At 35.5% G+C, this 22,726-nt stretch overlaps 1 protein-coding gene across 8 annotated transcripts in view; it reads right to left on the reverse strand.

The window, feature by feature from the left end:
- Positions 1 to 22,726, reverse strand: part of ESRRG (estrogen related receptor gamma) — a 431,490-nt gene that overhangs the window by 130,372 nt on the left and 278,392 nt on the right. For all 8 annotated transcript variants that reach the window (XM_026695751.2, XM_087933451.1, XM_026695753.2 and 5 more), the window contains one exon: positions 21,728 to 22,143. In XM_026695751.2, coding sequence (XP_026551536.2) covers positions 21,728 to 22,143 — 416 coding nt within the window. The remainder of the gene's footprint in view (positions 1 to 21,727; positions 22,144 to 22,726) is intronic.

Consider the following 22,726-nt stretch of genomic DNA (forward strand, 5'->3'; position numbering starts at 1 on the left):
ACATAAATATAATATTATATAATGTAATATAATATAATGTAATATAAATCACGCTCACTTCTGTCCTGGCAACAACAGATCACATGAACTATTTAATGGGCTCCATCCCACTTTGGGTTCCCCAGGTATGCTGGCAGAACCCGGCCTTCAGTGTCTCCCAGAAGAGTGTTAGAATGGGGGCCATTCTAATCTCTGGGGGAATGATGTTCCAGAGAAAGGGAGCCACCAGGGAGAAGGCCCATATTGGGTTGGATAGTACAAAGGAAATATATATAATCATTAAAGGTAGAGAGAGAAATTTTCTCCTGTTTCTAGACTTCAGAATCAAATACTGGAAGAATTTCCTTTAACTTATGGAATTCACTGCCATCACATAAAATGGTGATAATTGCTTAATATATTTAAGAAGGCCGAGATGCATTCAGGAAGAAAAGTTATCAGTGTCTTTTTATTAAGATACATGTTGTTGAGAAGGGAGAATTGGGTTTGAGAGGCAGAATACAATTGAATATCACTCCTGGTGCCAAAAAGCATGAACCTTTTCTTGATATTATATTCTGTTTAAAGAATTCCTAAAAGCATCTGACTTTATGAAGTAGGAAAAAAAATTCTGCATTTGCCAGAGCATCTGTCTGCTTCTGTTTCGATATCATATGCTAATTCAAGCACAGGAATAGTATTTTTAAGATGAATTTAATTGTTTGACTAATATATGTGTTCATACTGACTTGGATATTCACAATTACATTTAGCAGGTGAAATCTGTAGTGGTAGTTGTACTTCATGGAAAGAATAAAAATGTTTTTCCCCAACAGTGTTTCCCCATCTTGCTTTAGAAGTATTTGTTACTTTCTAACCCTTTCCCCTTGTGATTAAGTGCATTAGTATCTTAATGAAAATGCATTCTCTTTATTGCTCTCTTGGGAAGTGGCAGGTCATCACACCAAATGCATAAATTGCCATCAGAGACAGCCCAGGCATAATTGCAATTTTGCTGCTCCATGTTTGCTGCACTATGAGCCTCAAGACGTCCCCTGAAACATGCACAGATTCTAGTAATTAGCATAGAGTATGCCTGGGACCAGAGCATTGATGAAATATTTCAGAGTTAATCACACTTTGTAAACACTGATTTATATTGACTACCTTTCTCCAGACTGATGTCTCCTCATTAAATATCACATTAGCAGGTTGCAGGATTGTACAGATTCAAATTCTCCACAACTGCTAACTTAACGAGGAGTAATACTATGCTCAACACTATGTCTGTCTGTTATAACATATAAATGATGAACTAGAGTAAAAACAATGCATTAAGAGGGAATTTGGTATCTACTGAAAGAGCACAATTTAAAAAATATGCACTGGTGGCATCAAAAGTTTAGACTATACTACATAGTCTCATGGATGCCCTAATTTCCTATTTTGAAAGAAACTGTTTACATATATATTACAGCAATTCTATAAAATACTAGAAAAATGTATTCTTAAGAACACCTACATAAAATTGAATTCCACTAAACCTAATAGATACACCTGTGTATTTATTAAATATAGCAACAATGATTTCAAATATACAGTCATGTCTTTGTTTTAAAAACAAATGACAGAATACTTGTACCAAACCCTAGCAATGCAGTCTGTCCTTTTATGCTTTGATGGACAGACAGACAGACAGACAGACAGACAAGCAGGCACTCCTTTGTCAGTAAAAGTACAGCTTTAAGTTGAAACGTGTTACTTTTATTTTTGTAGTGAGGATTAGATGTTATATTTAATACGTATACTTATTATCTCCATCTCCATCTCTACGGTAATCATGATGACTGTTAGTCCATGCACACTATTAGTTAGAAAGTAAACCTGACAGAAATTGCAATATCTGAAGAAGTCATTTAGGCTATTAAGCCCAAATCACTATTCAATATTGGAATCCAAATTAGAAAATTCCAGACATAACCTACCATAGGATAACTGAATTCACCATAGACCTACCATTAAAAATAGGTTTTTTAAAAAATGATGTTAAACCTAAAATCTCCCTTTCTACATCTTAAACCCATGGGGCATGATGCTTAGTGGTTAAAGATGCTGAGCTTATCAACAGGAAAGCTGACAGCCTTGGTTTGAGATTCAAGTACCGTGTGACAGGTTGAGCTCTCCTTACTTGTTCCAGTTCCTGCCAACCTAGTAGTTAGAACACATGGAAATGCGAGCAGATAAATAGGTACCACTTTGGTAGGAAGGTAACAGCCCTGCTGGTCACATGACCATGGAAGTATCTTTCGACAATGCTGGTCCCTCAGCTAAGAAATAGAAATGAGCACCATACCCTAGAGTCGGGCCAGATAGGACAGGGAAAACTTTTACTTTTGTATCTTAAATCCTTCATTCCAAATCTTGTATTCTGAGGTGAGAAAAAACAAGTCTTGATCTTCTTTAATTGACACACTTTCAGATGTTTAAAGAGTACGATTATATCCCTCCCAGTAACTTCTTTCAATTTTATACTCCATTCCTTCAGTCTCTCTTCACATGGTTTGTCATAGGAAGCTTATAATTTCTTAACTCTTAAGAAATTAACAATGTCTTAATTCATCGTTAATCATCTCTCAACTCTTTCTAATTGTTCTGAATCCTTAAAATGTAATGTCCAAATCTGGAATTCATGCTCAAGGTGGGAGATGATCAAGAATATAGTAGATGGGTTAATATCAAGGGGTAGGATTCAATTTTTTTAACAACCGGTTCTGTGGTTGCGTGGTGTGGCTTAGTGGTCATGTGCCTGGTTGGATGTAGCTTGCTGGTCATGTTATTGGCTGGGTATGGCCAACTCAATATCACTCACATTGAGGCACGCATCTTCTCGCCTGGCCTCTCATGACTGTGGGGATGCTGCAACAGTCGTAAGTGTGAAAAACAGTCATAAGTCACTTTTTTCAGTGCCTTTGTAACTTTGAATGGTCACTCCACACAAGCAAAGTACCAGCAAAGGAAGGGAAAAAAACTCCACAGATGTTCCTGAGACAGGAAGTCTAGTCCTGCCAAGAATATAATAAGGGTTAACGAAGAGGCAGTTTCGGTAAGCAACACCAGAATGTTTCCTTCCTGCCTTTCTTACAGGATTAGGCCAGTAATTTCTTCTAACAACCAGTTCTCCAAACTGCTTAGAATGTTAACAACCAGTTTTAGTGAATAGGTGCGAACTGGTAGAATCCCACCCCTGGTTAACATATAGAATAGTGCAGTACAGGTAGTCCTCAATTTACAACAACAATTGAGCCAAAAATTTCTGTTGTTAAGTGAGACATTTCTCAAGTGAGTTTTGTTCCATTTTGCAACCTTTCTTGCCCCAGTTGTTAAGTGAATCACTGTGGTTGATAAGTTAGTCACCTGGTTGTTAAGTGAAGCTTGCTTTCCCATTGGCTTTGCTGATTGCAAAAGATGATCACATGACCTTGGGACATAGCAACGGTCAAGAATTTGAATTTTGATCACATGATTCTAGAGATGCTGCAAAGGTTGTAACTGTGAAAAATGGTCCTAAATCACTTTTTTCAGTGTTATTGTAACTTCAGACAGTCAGTAAATGAACTGTTTTAAGTCAAGGACTACCACTATTCAGATGAAAAATGGGCAAAGCTTTAGATCATTCTCCATTTCAATAGTGTCTTAAAAATGAATCAATAGACTATACTGTAGTTTCTATAGCCGTAATATAGTTATATAGGCCTATATAGTTCTATACTAAATTATTGCATGGGAAAGAACAGAAGTCCATGTTTAGTTCAGTAAGGACAATTGTCCTTGAAAGTCCTCCTGGATATATTTTTTCTTGGTGTTCTATAAACGAAAAAAGAAAACTTGTACTAAAAATGTGCTGTTCAAGCACCCGTTACTATTACATCAATTTTAATTAGAGTTCACATTTCAAGTACACTAAGAATCAAAGGTTCCTTGTATTATTTTTCCTTCTCTTTTATCATTAAAAATGTTTTTAAATTCCCAGTTCCTAGATACATACAGTATAGAGTTTTATAGAGCTTGGCATTTTCCTTTTATGCTTTCAAAGACAAAAACAATGGGATCTGAGAGAGTATATTTTTAATCAAATATACTATATTATTTGACGGGGAAACTTTTAATGATAGAAATTGGAATTTGCCTAGTTTTTCTAGTAGTTGGAAAAATGTTCTGTAAGGAATAACATATCAGCCTGGTAGCTAAGGCTTTTAATTCAGGAAACAAGAATGACAGTAGTTTATAATATCTTCTGATTGCTCTTTAGAAAACTTAAAGTTTAAATTTAAAGTTATTTTCAGGCAATATAGTTTTCGCATTTACAAGCTTACATATAACTGACTGAAAAAATAACAACTTATGTGTAACTGAAGTGCAAGGGCATAATTTGCATTTTATACTTTGACAACAAAAAAATCAGCAACATAAAATATAGTGTGATGTTTTAAAATGAAAATTCTTGCTTCTTGCAGACAGGGCCCTGATAAGATTCACGTCAGCCAGAAGTTTCTATACTTAACCCACATAATACAGGAAAAAGAACTGCCTTCGTGGGCTTTCTAGAAATGTTACTAAACATACAGCTTTAAAATAATACAACCAGAGATAAGCTTGAGGAAACAAATGAAAAGATGTTTAAAATGTCTTCAATCTCTCTAAAAGTGCCAAAAGAAATAACATTTCATGTACCTTATGATAAGCTTTCCTCTCATTAAGGGCCATAAAGTAATTGTTGACTGTTAATGACCATATACATAGATCTTTTCCAATATAAATGGCAAAGCTACTATTGAGATCAATGTAAAAGCAATCCTAAAGGGTGTTGACTTTTAGGAAAGTAGGTCATTTCCCTCAGACCCACAATTATTTTATACATGTGGGTACATGGGTGTGTATATTGAAGGTGAGACGTTTTTATTTTTTTTCTGAAGTAGCCAAGTTTATATAATGACAGCAGACTAAGGAAGGAAGGAAGGAGGGAGGGAGGGAGGAAGGAAGGAAGGAAGGAAGGAAGGAGGAAGGAAGGGGTACTATCCTCTATTTTATGTCTAATAAGCCTGTATTTGAAGGAGGATATGCTTCTAGACTATATACTGATACCTCCCTTATCATCAGCCACTTGGAACATTATGTTATTTTAGGCTCCAGAACAGCTCAGTTTACTAGGCAGCTCATTAATTCTCCTTGATCTATCTTGGTTATCAATACTTTCTGTGATAAAAAGAAGTTGGTAAAATAGATAAGGAAGTTATCCATATTATAATGTAAAGAAATTTCTTTCACTACAAAGGCTCCAGTAATGAAGTCAGCTACTATGAATAATGTATATGTGAAAAATAAAAAAGAGGCTTTGATAACAATGTTGAAAGCCTTAGTGCCACATTAGTTAGATGTGTGATAAAATCAAAAAAATGAAGCAGTGCTTACATTTAATTAGGGAGAATATGCTGGATCATGGGTAGATTGCATCAATATCTTACGCTTTTTGTACTAACAAATGACATGAGAAAGGTATGCCCCCAAACAAGAAGAGTATGAAAATAAAATCTGTTCAAGTCATATTTTATCTTTTGACTGATACCCATTCAAGTTAGTATTTGCTAGAATTAATAGTATTAAAATTATTGAAAAAATGTATAAGGGCAAAGTGTAGATTTGGTGATTTGCAACACTAAAATCAGTGCTAGGCATATAATTAAGCTCTTCACCCTTATATAAACAAAAAAAGTATAGTTACTGAAGGAAGATATCCTTCAATATTTAAGAGCAATTCACGGAATTACAGAATGCATGAAATGGAAAGGATTCTATAGGGCAGAAGAACTGATTGCTCAGCGCAGGAATCCACTAAATAATCTCCAACAGCTGGCCATCCAGACCCATCTGAAAATCTCCAGTGAAGGAGACATCAACATTTACATGCAGATTGTTCCATCACTACATGAAAATTATTAACAGGAAATTCCTGCAAATTGTACAATGGGTAAATTAGAATCCCATTGTGCAATTACAATAGTAACTGATTCAATATGTGTGGAAAGGCTATCCTTATCTACCAACTGCAAAGTATCCCATGAGACTCTCATTTGATCAGCTCAGAAATAACGGGAGCTTCTAAAAAAACTCAAAAGTATAAGTATTCATGCCATTAGGCAGAGAGATACTGGCACTTGAGCAGCAGATACTGAGAGGAAGAAAGTAGCAGTTGTATGTGTATGACAGGAATAATATTCAGGTAAAATAAGGTTCAATCATCTATTTCCCTTCTAGATATGAAAGAGAGAGTGGCCATTTCTGCCTGGGAATTATGGTCATCTTATGCCTTTTGAAAGTTTTTGTTTCCTTCTGCATGCCCGTCCCTTAACTCTATCAGGTCCTCAATCTGAAGAGCTAAACTATTTTTTCCTTAATCTGTTTAGGTTGTCCTTGATTTACAACCATTTGTTTAGTGAGCATTCCTTTACAATGGCATTGAAAATAGTGATCTAAGATTTTGCACTTTACTACCATGGCAGCATCCCCATGGTTATGTGATCCAAACTCAGAAGCTTGGCAACTGGTTCATATTTATGGAGTAATAGGATCACCTTCCACAACTTCCTGACAAGCAATGGGGAAATCAAATTCATTTACAACTGTGTTACTAATTTAATGGCAGCGATTCACTTAACAACTGTGGCAAGAAAGGTCTTAAAATGGGTCAAAACTGACTTAACAACTGCCTCACTTAGGAGCAGAAATTTTGAGCTCAATTGTGCACATAAGTCGATAACTATCCCAATAGGTAAGCTATACATGTCCATTTTAGGATACATTTTCTACATGACTATTATGTAAATATTTATTTATTTAATATTCTGCCTTTAATATTTTTTACAAGTAATTCAAGGCAGCAAACATACATAATACTAATGCAGACTCCAGGCTACCATTCAGTGGCATTTTGCTCGCAGTAAAGGAAAGAGACTGATAATGACCTCAAAACACCATAGAAACCAGGGAATAAAAACTGCCCCTTTGTCCACTTCCTCTTTCTCTTCATTGTTTGGCAAAGCTGAACCCAACCTTAGTCTAGATTCCACTTTGATTAATGCCACTTTCTCAAAGATTGATGAAAAAAAACCCAAGATATTGCTAAAGACTATGAAATATTTTTCTCAGTTCTAGAGAGCATTGAGATTAAGGGAATATTAATACATACATTTTAAGTCATGGGTAGAACAGGTGCAACCTAGAAGCAAATAGAATCCACAGCATGTCTTTTCTGATCATCCACAATGGATGTAGGAGAGAAGTTTTTTGCATTTTGAGATATTTAGAGGGATTTAACTGGGGGGGGAGGTGTTGGTATGTTACAACTTGCAAAGACATGTATTTTATCCCAGCTGTGTGGATAATTGGTTGGATGCCAGATGCTATGCAATTTATGTATATATTTTATTTATTTATTTGGTTGATTAGTAAATAATGCTTTGGATGTCTGATAAATGCACGACAATCGCCTCTACCATAGAATGAAAGAAGACTTTCAGAATCTTTTTTTCAGATTCTTATATGAACTTGAAGAATAGTATGGTTGCTTGAAGGAGTAAACTCATTAAAACTAATGTGAACCAATAAGTAATCACACAGAGACTGAATAGCAAAGAGGTGTTCTATTTAGATATATGGGAATGTCCTGAACATTGGGGGGAAATGTTATTTAGTGATGAGAAAGAAAATACACACAGAAGAATAATTTACATAATAATTACATAATTTACAGTCACCCACCTGTTATGTGTTATGTAGCAAGAGGATGCCAGTCCCAATTTGAAAAATGTTGAACTAAATAATAATTTCTGAAATAATTGATGTTTACTGTATTACAGGTAATAGCAATAATACTTATCTTTTCTGAATTAATTTATTTATAATAACTTATAAATTATAAATTATCAGCTAATAAATACTTTGATTTTTCAATAAGCTTCAATTACAATCTTAGGGGAATATTCTTAGGGAAGAAATGTACAGATAGCAATTTATTCTTTAGCTATAAAAGCTTCATAGATAAGGTGACTCCTAAATCAAGTGCCTCCTGCCTAAATAAGAATTTAAATATTTAAAAAGTATTAAGAACATATTTAAATACCTCTAGTTAGATTAACGACTTGCAGTACACTAAGCCAGTCCAATGAATTTCAACAGGACTTTTGGTCCTGTTTTATGAGGGTTAGTATATTGAATGTACAGTGTATCTATATAAGGGCTTTCTTTATTAGAATACTTGTTTATATCTCACTTGTTCTATAGTAATTACTAAAATTTAAAAATTTAAAGAGGAGGAAACTTGTTTGGTAGTTGGTTAATCAATTTGGAGAAATAGGGCAAGACAGGCAAAACAAATCTGTCATTTCTTCTTTAAAAAGTTATTCGAAGGAAATGCTGATGCAAAGAGGTTTTTTTAAAAAAAAAACTTATATAAGGAAGGTGAATAATTTAACCAGGTAATGATGAATTCAGGTTACACTTTTTGTCAGATTCATTGGACATCTGCCATGTTTGTACTGAAGCTAAGAATGAAGTATGGCCTTTTCTTTTATTTAAAAATATTGCTTACAAAAATCTGCAAACCCAAAACTCTGATTTAATTTTTATGTTCTTCACAACAATCTTTTAGACTTTACAGCATATTATCAACTGATCATTGTGTAAAAATAACTTTTGAAAGATATAAAAAATTTTGAAGACAGAAACAAAATATTTTCCCCTCATTTCAAAGTGTTTTTCCCCTTTTTCCCTTCTATTCAATCTTGTCCTGTTCTCAAAGACTGCCTGGATAAACCCCTACAGATTTCTTGGCAAGGTTTCTTCAGAAATGGTTTGCCATTGTCTCCTTCTTAGGGCTGAGAGAAAATGACTAACCCAGTTAGTCCAAAACTAACCCAGTTAGTTTTGAGCCTAAGGAAAGTTGCTAGGCATCTGCCAAAACTCTGCAAAGTCTAAACTCTATTTTAATTGACCCATTTCTGAATTAATGCTGATATAGAAAATGATAATTATAAATCCACAGTTTACACTAAGTTCAGAGTGGCATCTACTTCCCATTATCACATCTCAATTTGTATCGACAATTGGCTTAATTTCCTCAATTGTTACTTTCTAAAGTCAGTTTTTTGCACTTTCCCTATGTCTTGAAGAATATTTAATGATTAACAATGGACTCATTTTAACTAATCCAGTCAACACTTTGAGTATCTGTCCCATCTTGTTTCCTTAAAATGTATTAGACCATACCTCCCATAATACAATAACAGGACAGCAATATAAACAACATAGTTCTAGATTTTCTTTTTCCTTTGCCCTGGATATCAAGGCTAGACTTCCCAAAGGAAGGAAGGTGTTCCATTATTCATAAGAACTTGGTTCTTCTATAGTCTAGGGGGAAGCAGGAGGAAGCCTGAAGAATGGCATTTGAGGAATGGGAACAAGTATAAACTAAAAGCATTTTTCTTACCTCAACAAACCATGGATGGGAGAGAGTGGATCTAAATGATTATAGTTTCTTCAATTTAATATTGTAAAAATTGGTAATCACTAAGATATGATCAAGCTGAGCTTGAGGAACAAGTCAAGAAATTTAAGTCCGGTCCACCTTGAATTCCTTTTACTCTTAACTCCCACTAATTTCCCTTGGTCATTAGTAGTTCATATTCTTGTAGAGAGCTTAAGCTTGCAGTAAATATCTATACCCATTTGAACTGTTTGGATGTCTTGATTTTCCTGGCACTTGACATTAATGTACACCTAAGTATTGATGTCCCCTCCCGCATCCAATGATGCTGCCCATATCTTTCTAACTGCTATTGCCAGTGTGCTGCTCCAAGAAAGGCATATGTGGGATACATGCAGAGGTGGTATTCAGCAGGTTCTGACCAGTTCTGGAGAACTGGTAATGGAAATTTTGAGTAGTTTGGAGAACTTGCAAATACCACCTCTGACTGGAGATTTTACAGTATCTTTCCCCTGCCATACCCACAGAACCAGTAGTAAAAAAAATTGAATCCCACCACTGGATACATGGGGAGATTATTAGTTTATATGCATAGTATGTAAGTAAACAAGTGAATAATTAGAGATAAATCTAAACAAGATGAAAACTAACAGAAGATTTTGGCTCCCTTTGTGATCTGCCACCAAATTGCCTTGCCTTGCCTTGCCCTCTATCAGTTTGGTAGGAACTAAAGTGATAGTCCTACATGGCAGGGTGCAGATTAGCTATTCTGGGTGAGGAAATCAATTGGCCAGTTCACAATGGAAACATTGGAGCCAAGATTTATTTTAAGTATGAATAATACAATTAAGGAGAAAAATTGGTTCTATGGAATTTCTTTCGACAATAACGGTGTCTTTTGTCTATGAAATCAATAAGTAGTGTATCACACTCACAGAACAGAGCTAATCAACAGTAGCATAGCAGGAAAAGTAATCTCTTACAGGACATAGTGAAACACACTACATTGGATTATATATATTACTGTCTCATATCTAATATATATTTAGCACATGATTTCCATGCAAGAAGAAACAGATTATATTGTTAACATCTCAACGTAAGGTTTGGAAATATATTTGCTGTAAATCTGGGAAATTATTTGGTAATTACTACATATCAGTTGGAGTTATCCAGATATTTGGAATTACATTAATCAGCATTTTCTTTACACTTGATAAAGATATATGAGAATGATGTGATATGTCTCTCACTCATCTTGATGGCTGCTATAAACAATATAATGTAATGTAACATTGACAGGGTATTATCTGATTAACAATAGTGTATCCTCCCAGATTCCACCTCTTAGGGATGTTACCAGCCATGGAACTATTGTCTTTTTTTGCATGAAGAACAACACTGCCTTGCAGCCAATGAAGTAATCCACATACAAGACAACAAACTCTATCATTAAGTTAATTTAATTCCTCTAACACCACAGTCTTTCCAATATATCAGCTTGCAAACACATGAAGGGTGATCACAGACTTACAGAGCTTAAATGGGGCAGCACCAACTAGGAAACATTTTTTCTACTTTCTACAACTCAGTTCCCAGTGTGCAAACCAATGAGTTATATGACAATACTACCTGACTGAGCTATATCAATGAGCTTAAATAGGACAAACCTTGAAAACAGCCTCAGATTTACAATAGATACAAAGCTATAGTACAGAAATTAATTGGGATGGATCATATGGAAAATATACATACAACTATGGATCATGTGGAAAATACAAATTTTAATTGCTCTGAATGTTCCTGCACTTTTATGCATGAGCTGTGTATGTCATGTTTAATAAATATAATACTTGGATTATCAAAGAACTATCATTTCAGTAGGGTTTATTTTTTTTGTCGATGAATCCAATTCCTTTTTTCTCATAAGCGGGATTCCATTCATCTAACATTCACAAAACTAATGAACATCTTCTAATTAGAACCATAAAGATGACATCAGAATCACCATGCCATAAACCAGTTCTGATATGCCTGCCATCTGTAATGACTATAAAGTGTTATTTGGATGTAGTTTATTTATTTTTTATTTATTTTATTTATTTATTTGATTTGTCAATTGCTTACAAGATAATAGGTATAAGTATATACATAGTTATGAATACATGAAATGGGTACATATAAGAAAAATAAAAGAAACAATAGGACAGGGATGGTAGGCACGTTGGTGCGCTTATGCACGCCCCCTACAGACCTCTTAGGAAAGGGGTGAGAACAATAGTAGACAGTCTAAGGTTAAAGTTTTGGGGGTTTGAGGAAGAAACAGAGTCAGGGAGAGTATTCCAGACATTGACCACTCTGTTGCTGAAGTCGTATTTCCTGCAATTAAGTTTGGTGTGGTTAACCTTGAATTTGTATCTATTGTGTACTGTTGTGTTATTAAGGTTTGATTGAGTTTAATTGAGGCAATATCACTACAGGGATAACTAAATATCCATATACCATGTATTTTGTATGGATGGGAGTAGATAGGAAGAACTAAGATTATGGGTGCATGGAAAGTGAACCTATTGGTTTCCATGGATTTATTAGCAATTTCACTAATCTGGGGTTAGGAAAAGTGACAAGGTACAAATAAAACAAATAAATATATCAATAACTATACATGGACCTTTAATGGCACTAAAGGGTTCACAAGCTCAAAACCCATCTCCCTGAATAAGCTTAAAACAATGGTTATGATTCTAGCTATTTCATCCTGCAAAATTATCAATTTTGAGATTTCATATCTCAGGTGCCTCAAGCTGTGGCAAACTTCAACAATGAGGCCTAAGCCCAAAGGTAACACAGTGATATTCACCTGAGTTCAGTTCTTTATTTGCTTACACCTAATCAATAGAATCTCACCAGAGTAAAGCTATAACCTTCTAACAGATATATGCTGGGAAATTCTAGGCTGAGGCTACTCTGAACCTTTTCCTTCTCCGCCATCCAGTTCAGGACTGCAATGTCTCTTGTCTTGGCATCCTGTATGCCTCCCTGGAAAGCCATGGATTGCTGACATTCTGCCCCATTCGTTTTCCAGCTGCACATTCCATCATACCACTTCATCCAGAATAAACATTGTGAAATGTTATCTGGATGAAACGAGATTGTGAAAGATTTGCCCATACTCTCTTTCTCTCCCCCTTCTATCCCTCCCTCCCCCCCTCTCTCTCACACATGCGCGCACACACACACACACACGAATTTGGTCAATGAACTAAAGATTGGTTTTAGAGCATCTAGCAAAAGTAGGAACAAGCTACCATGACGTTTAAAAGGCTGATTAGAAGATCTGATGTTAAGTCTGCCATGAGAACTGTTCCATTTGGCATGTAAACGTATCCACTGACTTTCATGATACAAAGTTATTTCCCTAATTATTTATCATTCTGTTAGTTCTATCTAATTAGTCTTCTGACATGCCTAAGAACTAGAATGTACCTGTATCATGATTTGCTACTGAAACTACTGTCAACTTTAACTGGTCACTACAACATAAAAGGTAATAAGTTCAAAACTCAATTAGGTGGAACTAGTTCTATGAAATTAGCATTCTGTAATAAAGGGACATCTTTCTCTGTTATAATTCTAGGGCATTGTGTTTTATGCTTACTATCTGTAAAGAGAAAATTTGAATTTTATTTACTTCTTTATTCAAAGCATGCCATTTTTCAAGTTACTACCAAATACAGATAAAATTGATAAGCTCCAAAAATCAATGTACTATTTTTAGAACTTGCTAGTTTTCACTTTTCTATGATGTGAAGTCATCATACTTTGGGTAAGATATAAATTGAAAGGATTACACTACAATATATTTTGAATAAATGGGATTACAATCATAGATTGTATGCAGAAAGAGATGCAGAAAGAGAAAGGAAAATAATATATTGCCTGTAGAAATTTTTGGTTAGAGCATGCAACTTTGGGTAGCCTTGATATAGTCACTTTTTTGCTGTTATAATAGGACATAGTTAATTTGATTTATTGCTTTTGTTTTCAGAGAAACAAAAGTTGAACAAATCTAGATAATTAATGTGGCACAAACTATTACAATTCAAGAAAGAAATGGTCCTTGATGGGATCCTTGATGCTCTCTGAACTTGGTTGTTTGCTTGCCGATGCTTTATTGCCCAGCTAGAGATCATCATACAAGTTAATGTCTGTGAGTAATCAACCAAGTTCAAAGAGCATCAAGACTGCACACTTTAATCCTGAGCATGCTGTCTGTCTGTCTCTCTCTCTCTCTCTCTCTCTTTCTCATATACACATAAACACACTTGTTAAATAGGAATAACAATCAGATGATTCAGCTATCTTTATCATCTTATGCCCCAAATTATAAAATAACAGTATAATCCCATACCTTTAAAAACTATCCATAAATACAAGAACTAAAGATTCTATTCATACCCTTTATTGAACACAACTTTTATCTATAAAAAAATGAGAATTCAATATTTTTGATGTTACTCTGCATTTAGCATGCAAAACCTGGGCTCAAGCCTCTAATCACAATGTTATTATTTCTACCACTGAAGATCTGTTTTATGCTCTGTTTTATTTTTGATGCCTCCACTTGAATTATCAAGAGCAACATGTTCTCTGCAGGGATTTTCTGCAGTTTAGCAGGGAGAAATCATAGCTCAATGACAGAACATATGTTCTGCATTCATAAAGTCCCAGGTTCAATGCATAGCATCTGTAGCTAAAAGTGTCAGGTAGCAGCTGAAGGCAGATCTTTCCATGAGCCCTTAGATAACTATTGTCAGTCAAAGTAAAAAACACTAGGTTAGATGATCAAGTAGTCTTAAGCAAGTGTCCTATATTTCTTTTGTTTTGAGTTTTGTTCTTTTTTTACTGGATTAACATCTGATAGATGGCCACATTAAAACAATGTGATGACTTTTGGTTTCTTTTTTAACTATATAATTTCACAAAAGATATACTAGAATCTATAAACATATACTAAACTGTCAATATTTGATTAGTGACTGGAAAATTGTAGCCTAATTTAGTGGGCTTACCAAAATGTGACTGTAGGAATGCAGAGAATGTAAACTAGTATGTATTATCAACAGACACTACAAGAGCTACAGATAAAAAGAAATGTTTTTTTTTTTCTCTTCTTTGATAGTGGCTTTAAAAGAGAACATGAAGGGTGTGAGAGCTGTCCAAGTTTAAATTCTGAATGACCATTCAGAATGCTAGCTAAGAACTTTTCAAGTAGTGTATGCACTACCATTTCTTGACATGCAATAAAGATATAGTTTTAGCAATGTTCATCCTTGTCTATGTTAGGAATTGATAGTCACCTAACAGTTGGGTTGGGAATATATAAACCAGGATAGACATTTAATATTGTTTCTTTAAGGGAATGCTAAAGTGTAATTGGGTGTGGTTCCTAAAACGGCCATAAGATGGAGCCAGGAACCTGGGTTGTTTAGTCCTGCTGCTCCTAGTTGCTAGTTGGTCGATGTTCTGATGTTTGTTGTTTTTGGTTCCTGAATTTTTTTCCTATTTACTGTTGCTGATCGTTGTTCTTCTTGGATTGCTGTAAGTCTGTTACTGAACTGTTTATGATACTAGACTTTGATATTTGGATTATCTCTGGACTGAAAAACTGACTGCTTTAACCGTGTATGACTTGGACTGCTTGTTGAACTTTACTTAACTGTTTACTGGAAGTAAAAACCTACATTTTACTATACAGTGTATCTGTGTGCTGGTTGTGTGTTATTCCTCACCACTCTTACTACATCTCCCTGTGTGCACTCATTCTCCTAACGGAGAATTATTTCAACACTGGTTATGGGCCCAGGCCATACCAGGCTCAGATAACTAAGAGTTGGTGTGAATACACAGTCCTGTATACAGACAGCTGTTTACTGTTTAATTGTGGTTTACTGTCCTGGTAAAGATGGCACAAGAGCAGTCAACAAGTCTATCACTGATAACCCAGTTGGATGGAACAAACTATGTTTCCCGGTCTATGAAGTGCAGTCTACTTCTGCATAGAGAAGGGTTATGGAATACAATTCAAGATCCTCTGGATGTAAATGCTTAGGATCCAGCTAATGAGGACGATGTCAAGAAGTTAGCTGACTTTAAATGGAACAACGATCAAGCTCTTTGTATAATTGGACTAACACTGGGTGACCAGCAGCTAGTCCATATTTGTGGAGAAGAGTCTGCTGCTAGGTGTTGGGAGAATTTGAAAAGGATTTATGTTTGTGACAGTGTAGGTGCGCATATACATCTTACACGTAAACTGTTTAGAGCACGTCTTCTGAAAGGTAAAGATATGTTAGCTCATTTGAACTTTATGAAAACAATTTTTCAAGAACTACATGAAAAAAAACCTGATATTTTCAGAGCTGCATCAAATTTACATCATTCTTTCCTCACTGGATGAAAGTTATGATGATTATGTATCTTCACTGGAAGTCCTGACCAGAGATAAACTGACATTGACTGACATAACTGGAAGATTGTTAGAAGAGGAAAGAAGACGACTGGATAGGGACCAACTGAGGAAGGAACAACCACAAGAAGAATTGTGTTCAACTGCCTATACTGTTAGGAAATGTTTTTCTTGTGGGGCTATAGCTAGATTTTGTAAAAAGGGAAAACGACAGAATACTGGTAATCACTAGAAGGCTAAGAAGAATGTTAATTTAGCTATGTCTAGCAATTCAACTGTAAACCATGATTTGTGGGTAGTTGATAATGGAGCATCACAGTGCATTACTAGAAATAGAGAGAGGTTTGTAAAGATGTCCATGAGTAAGCAACATGTATCATTGGCAAAGGATGGAAGATGAAAACGTCTGCACATTGTTCATGTATAAATGAGCATTTATCTATGTTATATGTACCTAAACTGAAATTGAATTTGTTATCAGTAAGGGCTTTAGTTAATATTGGTTATGTAGTAACCTTTAGGGGAGATAACTGTATAATAGAGAGTGAGGGTAAAAGTGTTACTGCTACTTTAGAGAATGATTTATATGTAATACATGATGACCAGTTGCAGATGGCTAACTCAGTTGATAACAATGTTAAGCCACATGACAAATGTATACATTTACTGCATAGACATCTGGGGCACATTAATTTCAAAATGCTCAAACAAACTGTTAAATTGTCAGAGGGAGTAAAATTAAAACCCTGTAGCAAGTATTTAAACTGTAATGCCTATAACCAGGAGAAAAGCAAGGTTACTCCAGCAAATAGAGTAAATGGTTTTAAGACCAAAGAACCTTTAGAGGTTGTGTTTGCTGACATAATTGGTCCTAAGAACCCCAGTTTGGGAGGTGCCTGCTATGTTTTGAGTATAATGGACCATTAACCACGGTATGGTTTCTGCTATTTAATGAAAAACAAAACAGAAACATTCCAAAATTTCTTTAATTGGCTAAGGTTTGCAGAGAGAAAAATGAAACAGAGTAATGACTTTAGTTACTGATAACAGGACTGAGTTTATTAACAATAGATTCCAAACAATGTTAAAATTGGCTGGTGTTGAACATAAACGTTATGCCCCTTACAGGTCACAACATAAATCATTTATAGAATGAAGAGGGCAAACGTTACAAGCCATGGCTCGCACTATATCATCTGATTCAGGTTTGCCTGAAACACTGTGGTATGAGGCCATAATGTGTAGTAACCATGTTTTAAACAATGTGGTTAACACAATTGTGAATTGCCATTCACTCGTTGGCATGGCAGAAAACCAAATTTAAGTTATCTACACACATTTGGAGCTCCAGCATGGGTACATATTCCCTCACAAGTAGGACTGAAAGGGCAACATAAAGCTAGGAAATTATTTTTGTAGGTTACGAGGCCAACCATAGATCATTTAGATTTTGGGATCCAGGCATAGCTCATGTTTACTGTGGCGCTAGTGCTAAATTTCTTGAGCACATTGGGTGACATAAACTGGAACAGGAATCCAACAATGATGTTGTAATTGTCACCCAAGTAGTGCCTAAAGATGAAATTGTTAAACCATCAATAGCCATTAAAAAGGAAGAACAGGCACAGGAGGAGGTAGGAGAACAAAAGTAGGTGGAACAGGAGAGTCCACCAATAAGGTCTGTAATACCTAGACATTCAACCCGAGTAACACAACCACGTGATAGATATCAGGCTAGTGTTGTATGCCAAGTAAATACAGTTCCTGGTAACTATAATGAACTGAAACTGTATCCTGCTAAGGATCAGGCTGCTTGGCAGGAAGCAATGGATAAGGAACTGAAATTCTTACAAAGACTGGAGGTATATGAAAATGTCAGGTTACCACCAAGTGAACATGCCATAGGGTGTAAATGGATTTATAAAGTTAAAACAGGTGTGGATGGGACTATTACCCATAAAGCCAGATTAGTAGCACAAGGGTTCAGTCAGACAGCAAACGACTATGATGAGGTGTTTGCACCTAGTCTGAAAGCTACTACATTACAAGCAGCATTAGTGTGGGCAGCTAAGGAGAAATACATTATAAATCATTTGGATGTAGAGATGGCATATCTGCATGCACCGTTGCAACACACTATATATTTAAAGAAACATTTAGGTATCAAAAATGATAACACAACTGATTGCTGGAGATTGAAAAAGAGTCTTTATGGCTTAAAGCAATCAGGATATGAGTGGAATCAGTGTATAGTTAAGGAATTAACTACGATAGGTTTTGTAGCTGGCATGGCTGATCCATGTTTGTTCAAAAGGGAAAATGATGGTGTAATTTCATTGTTGCTTTTGTTTACTGATGACATACCATTAATCACCAAAACTGAGCAGGAAGCTACTGAAATAATTTCACTATTAGAAAAGAAATTTAAAATAAAACAATTAGGTGAGATTAAACAATATCTTGGTTTAAAAATAGATAAAACTAGGGAAGGATACAAAATCTCACAGGCAGATAAAATTAGCCAGTTACTGAAGAATTTTAAAATGGAACTTTGTAAACTAGCTAAAACACCAATGAGCCAGGAGTTTAGCCATAGTGATGTACAAAGTCCTGTTTTTGATAAAGATATTTATCAGTCCTTGATTGGTAGTTTATCTTATTTCAGTAATTGGTCCAGACCAGATATAGCATACATTATTAACCAATTATCTAGATTTAACACTGAGCCAACTGAAAGGCACTGGTAAGCTGCTAAATATGTGTTAAGATATCTGAAACAAACAATGCATTATGCATTATATTTGGAGCCTAAGGATGAACTAAGTTTAACTGCATAGGCCAATGCAAGTTTCACCAGAGACATAACTACACGTAAATCAACATCAGGTACTGTAGTATTATTAGGAAAGGTGTTGATTGGATGGAGCTATATTCGACAGAAACATCTAAATATGTCAACAGTGGAGGCTCAATTCTCATGTTTATCTCTATTATGTACATATTTAGTTTATTATAAGCAACTATTGATTGATATGGGAATTGATGTAACAGATTCTATTCTTGTTTATGAAGATAACCAATCGGCAATACAGATGGCTTCCAATATTGCTGAAAAGACAAGATAAAAACACACAGATTTAAGATATTTAAATGTGAGACAATGTGTGCAAAGTAAAATGATTAAACTGGAGTACTGCATGTCAGAGAAGACCACAGACCACTTCTCAGTTCCTATGCTTTCTGGCTGATGGTTTGGTCACTTTTGAATGCTGGGGTGCTTTCACTCCAGTGGTAGCATGAGACAGAGTCTACAACCCACACAAGTGGCTCAGGTAGTGCAGCTCATCCAGGAAGGCACATCCAAGAAGAATGACGATCCGTGGACTGAAAAACTGACTGCTTTAATCATGTATGACTTGGACAGCTTGTTGAACTTTGCTTAACTGTTTACTGGAAGTAAAAACCTACATTTTACTATACAATGTATCTGTGTACTGGTTGTGTGTTTTTCCTCACCACTTTCACTACGTCTCCCTGTGTGTACTCATTCTCCTAACGGGGAATTACCTCAACAGTCTTTATCAGAATCTGTGAACTTTTTCTTTTTTGTTACTGTCATTTAATAGTTAAATAGAGAGCAGTATTTTTCATTAGTAAGAATGTCTTAAACAGTGAAGCAGTAAGCAAATAAACTGAAACTCTACATATTTCAGATGAGATACTATTGTTTGATTATTTATTATTATCCAATAAAAGCATTTTTATAATCTAAGGTAATGCCTAATATCCCCAAGGAAACTGCACAACAATCCGAAATCTATCTTACCTGAAGATGCAAAAAGATCTAGGACAGAAATAAATAGTACTAGTACTGCTCTATAAAGCCTTAGTAAGACCACACTTATAATACTGCATCCAGTTTTGGTCACCATATTATAAAAAAAGATGTTTTGACTTTGGAACAGTGCAGAAAAGAGCAACATAGATAATTAGAGGGTTAGAGGCTAAAACGTATGAAAAACGATTGCAGAAATAGGCTATTTCTAGTGAAAAAAAGAACCAGGGGTGACATGATAGCAGTGTTCCAATATTTGAGGTGCTACCACAAAGAAGAGGGAGTCAACCAATTTTCAAATTCACCAGAAGGCAAAACAAGAAACAAGGGATGGAAACTACTCAAGAAGAGAAGCAACCTAGAACTAAGGAGAAATTTCCTAGCAGTGAGAATAATTAACCAGTGGAGCAGCTTGCCTTCAGAAGTTGTAAGTGCTCCATCACTGGAGACTTTTTAAGAAGAGACTGGATAATTATCTGTCTGGAATGGAGCCCCTCCCCGCTCACCCCTCCTCTCCCTGTCCAGTCACTCCTTATCTCGCATGCATACCATCCTACTTGCCTGCATTGTGCAAGCAAATTTTATGTGACAGACTCAGGCAGCAGATTTCAGAAAGATAGATCTCTGAGTGAATCTGTGCTTCTGCAAGCAACTCAATCTGACTGACTGCTTTGCCTAATTTTGGGTAAAAGTTGTTTTTTTTTTTTAAATAAAAATTCAATATTTACATAAACATTTACAATGTTTACATACAAGCCATGCCCAGCCAGTCACACGACCGCCAAGCCACACCCACAAAACCGGTTGTTAAGAAATTTGAATCCCACCCCTGCTGTCATGCGTCTGGCCCATGGGCTACAAGTTTGACAGCCTTGGTATAAGGTCTCCTGCTTGAGCAGGGAGCTGGACTAGAAGACCTCCATGGTACCTTCCAACTCTGTTATTTTGTTATTCTGTCAAATTTCATGAGAGTAAAATCTCATGTGATTGTTGCCTTGTGATTTTTGGCAATTTCTCACAATATTTCTTATAAGATGCCTGAGCTAGCATAATTGCTTGATGGTACAAGAGCCAAAAAATTGTTCATCTCATCATAGCCTTTAATACTCAAGCTGTACCATTTCCATAAACAGAACTACTTAAGGTAGGACATGAAATTACCTTATAAATAAAACATAAAAAAATTACACAATAACCTGATTCACACAGTATATGATAAACTATACGATGCCTTATTTGGTTTTGACTTAGTGTGTTATGTGATCTGAATGATTACTCTTTATAAAGTATGATTTAAAGCTTAACATCTTATGGAAACGAAGACAATGAATGAATGAACAGTGACAATGAACTTAACACAATGTGAAAGCATATCAGTTGTAATAGTAGGACAGCAATCACTACAAACATTTTAAAATTTAGCTAAAATATGTAAAATTACTTACAAGGCTTATTTGCTTAACTAGCAACAAAGAGGTAAATTAATGTGTTAAATGTATTTTGGAACTGGTCATCTTATTGTTCAAATATGCTTTTCACACACACACACACACACACGACAAAATGAAGGCTAAGATATGTATGACAGAGGGCATTAGGAGTTACTTCGAGAAAGTTGTCTTAACTTTCGTTAAAGAGTCTCCTGCATCCAAAGAAGGCTGATAAGAAAGAAAGATGCTTCTATGGATAAGACATATTAATCTAAACTTTTATATCAAAATGAAAACTGGCAATGTAAACTGTGTAGCCTTCACTCACATAACCATATCAACAGACCGTACACAGGCATGATTTGACTCAATCCAATTGTACAAAATGGCTCCATAGAAAACAAAGGGAGGGGGAAGGAGAGACAGAACTGTGCTGTGTTTTTCTTCAGCTGGGAAAAGGGTAATCAAGCACTGACCTTGAATTGTCCTCTTGAAGAAAGCCTTGCAGGCCTCACATGAAGCCACACCATAGTGATACCCTGATGCAATATCACCACAAACCAAACACAATCTTTTGGGCATTGAGTTCAGCATGTATTCACACTTGGTTTGTGAATCTTCAGCAATCGTACTAGAGCAATCGTCGTATCGTTTCCTGACAGACCCATTACCCCCAAGACCAGGGGCTGAAGAGTAGAGTGGTGGTGAATCTAACCCATTCTGATGTCCATTCATGGTTGAACTGTAGCTTCCACTGGCGTCAGAGGAGCCACCAGGGCTGTGATGGTTGATGCTGTCCGTCAAGGAGGCGGGGCTTGATGGTTCCGTCTTGATATATGACGAACAGCTAGAATCAATGTGTCGATCCTTGCTTGACATTCTGCAAAGAAGCCTGCATTGTAAAGAGAATGGGAGAGAAAGAGGTTTCTGTGCATTAAAGACAATGATCTTTAAAGGCTGCAAGAGCTAAAGACTGTACATCATTCATTCATTAGTCAATACCTCTTGTTTTACATGAGATAAAGCTCATGACAAAGCTATAGCAAAGCATCAGACTGGCTGTAGACAAAAATGGTAAAATATATAATGCAATATTTTTTTTTTAAATCACCTCTCCAAATTCTAAAATCGTCATATAGAGTAATAAATGAATTCACTGTCAAATTGTTCTTAAAACTTCTTTCCCCTATGACAACACATTTATCCCCTCTAGTAACAGGAAAAGCAAAGAACATCAAAATTGTTTCTATATCAAATGAATGTTTTGCTCAGTAAAAAAAAATTGTCAGCAAGTTTCATAAAGCATGACTGTACTTTCTGTATTGACTGAATTTCAGTATGAAGGAATAAATCACGTTTAAAGAAATTTATAAAGAGATTTTTGATCTCAGATTACAGTGGATAATTAAGCTTGATTTCTGTTTCACAAAATCTAAATGGAATAATTCATAAGCTTTGTCTGCAATTACATTTTA

The sequence above is a fragment of the Pseudonaja textilis genome, chromosome 1 (assembly GCF_049901715.1).
Source record: "Pseudonaja textilis isolate UNSWEBS1 chromosome 1, rPseTex1.2, whole genome shotgun sequence".
In the NCBI taxonomy this organism is placed as follows: domain Eukaryota; kingdom Metazoa; phylum Chordata; class Lepidosauria; order Squamata; family Elapidae; genus Pseudonaja; species Pseudonaja textilis.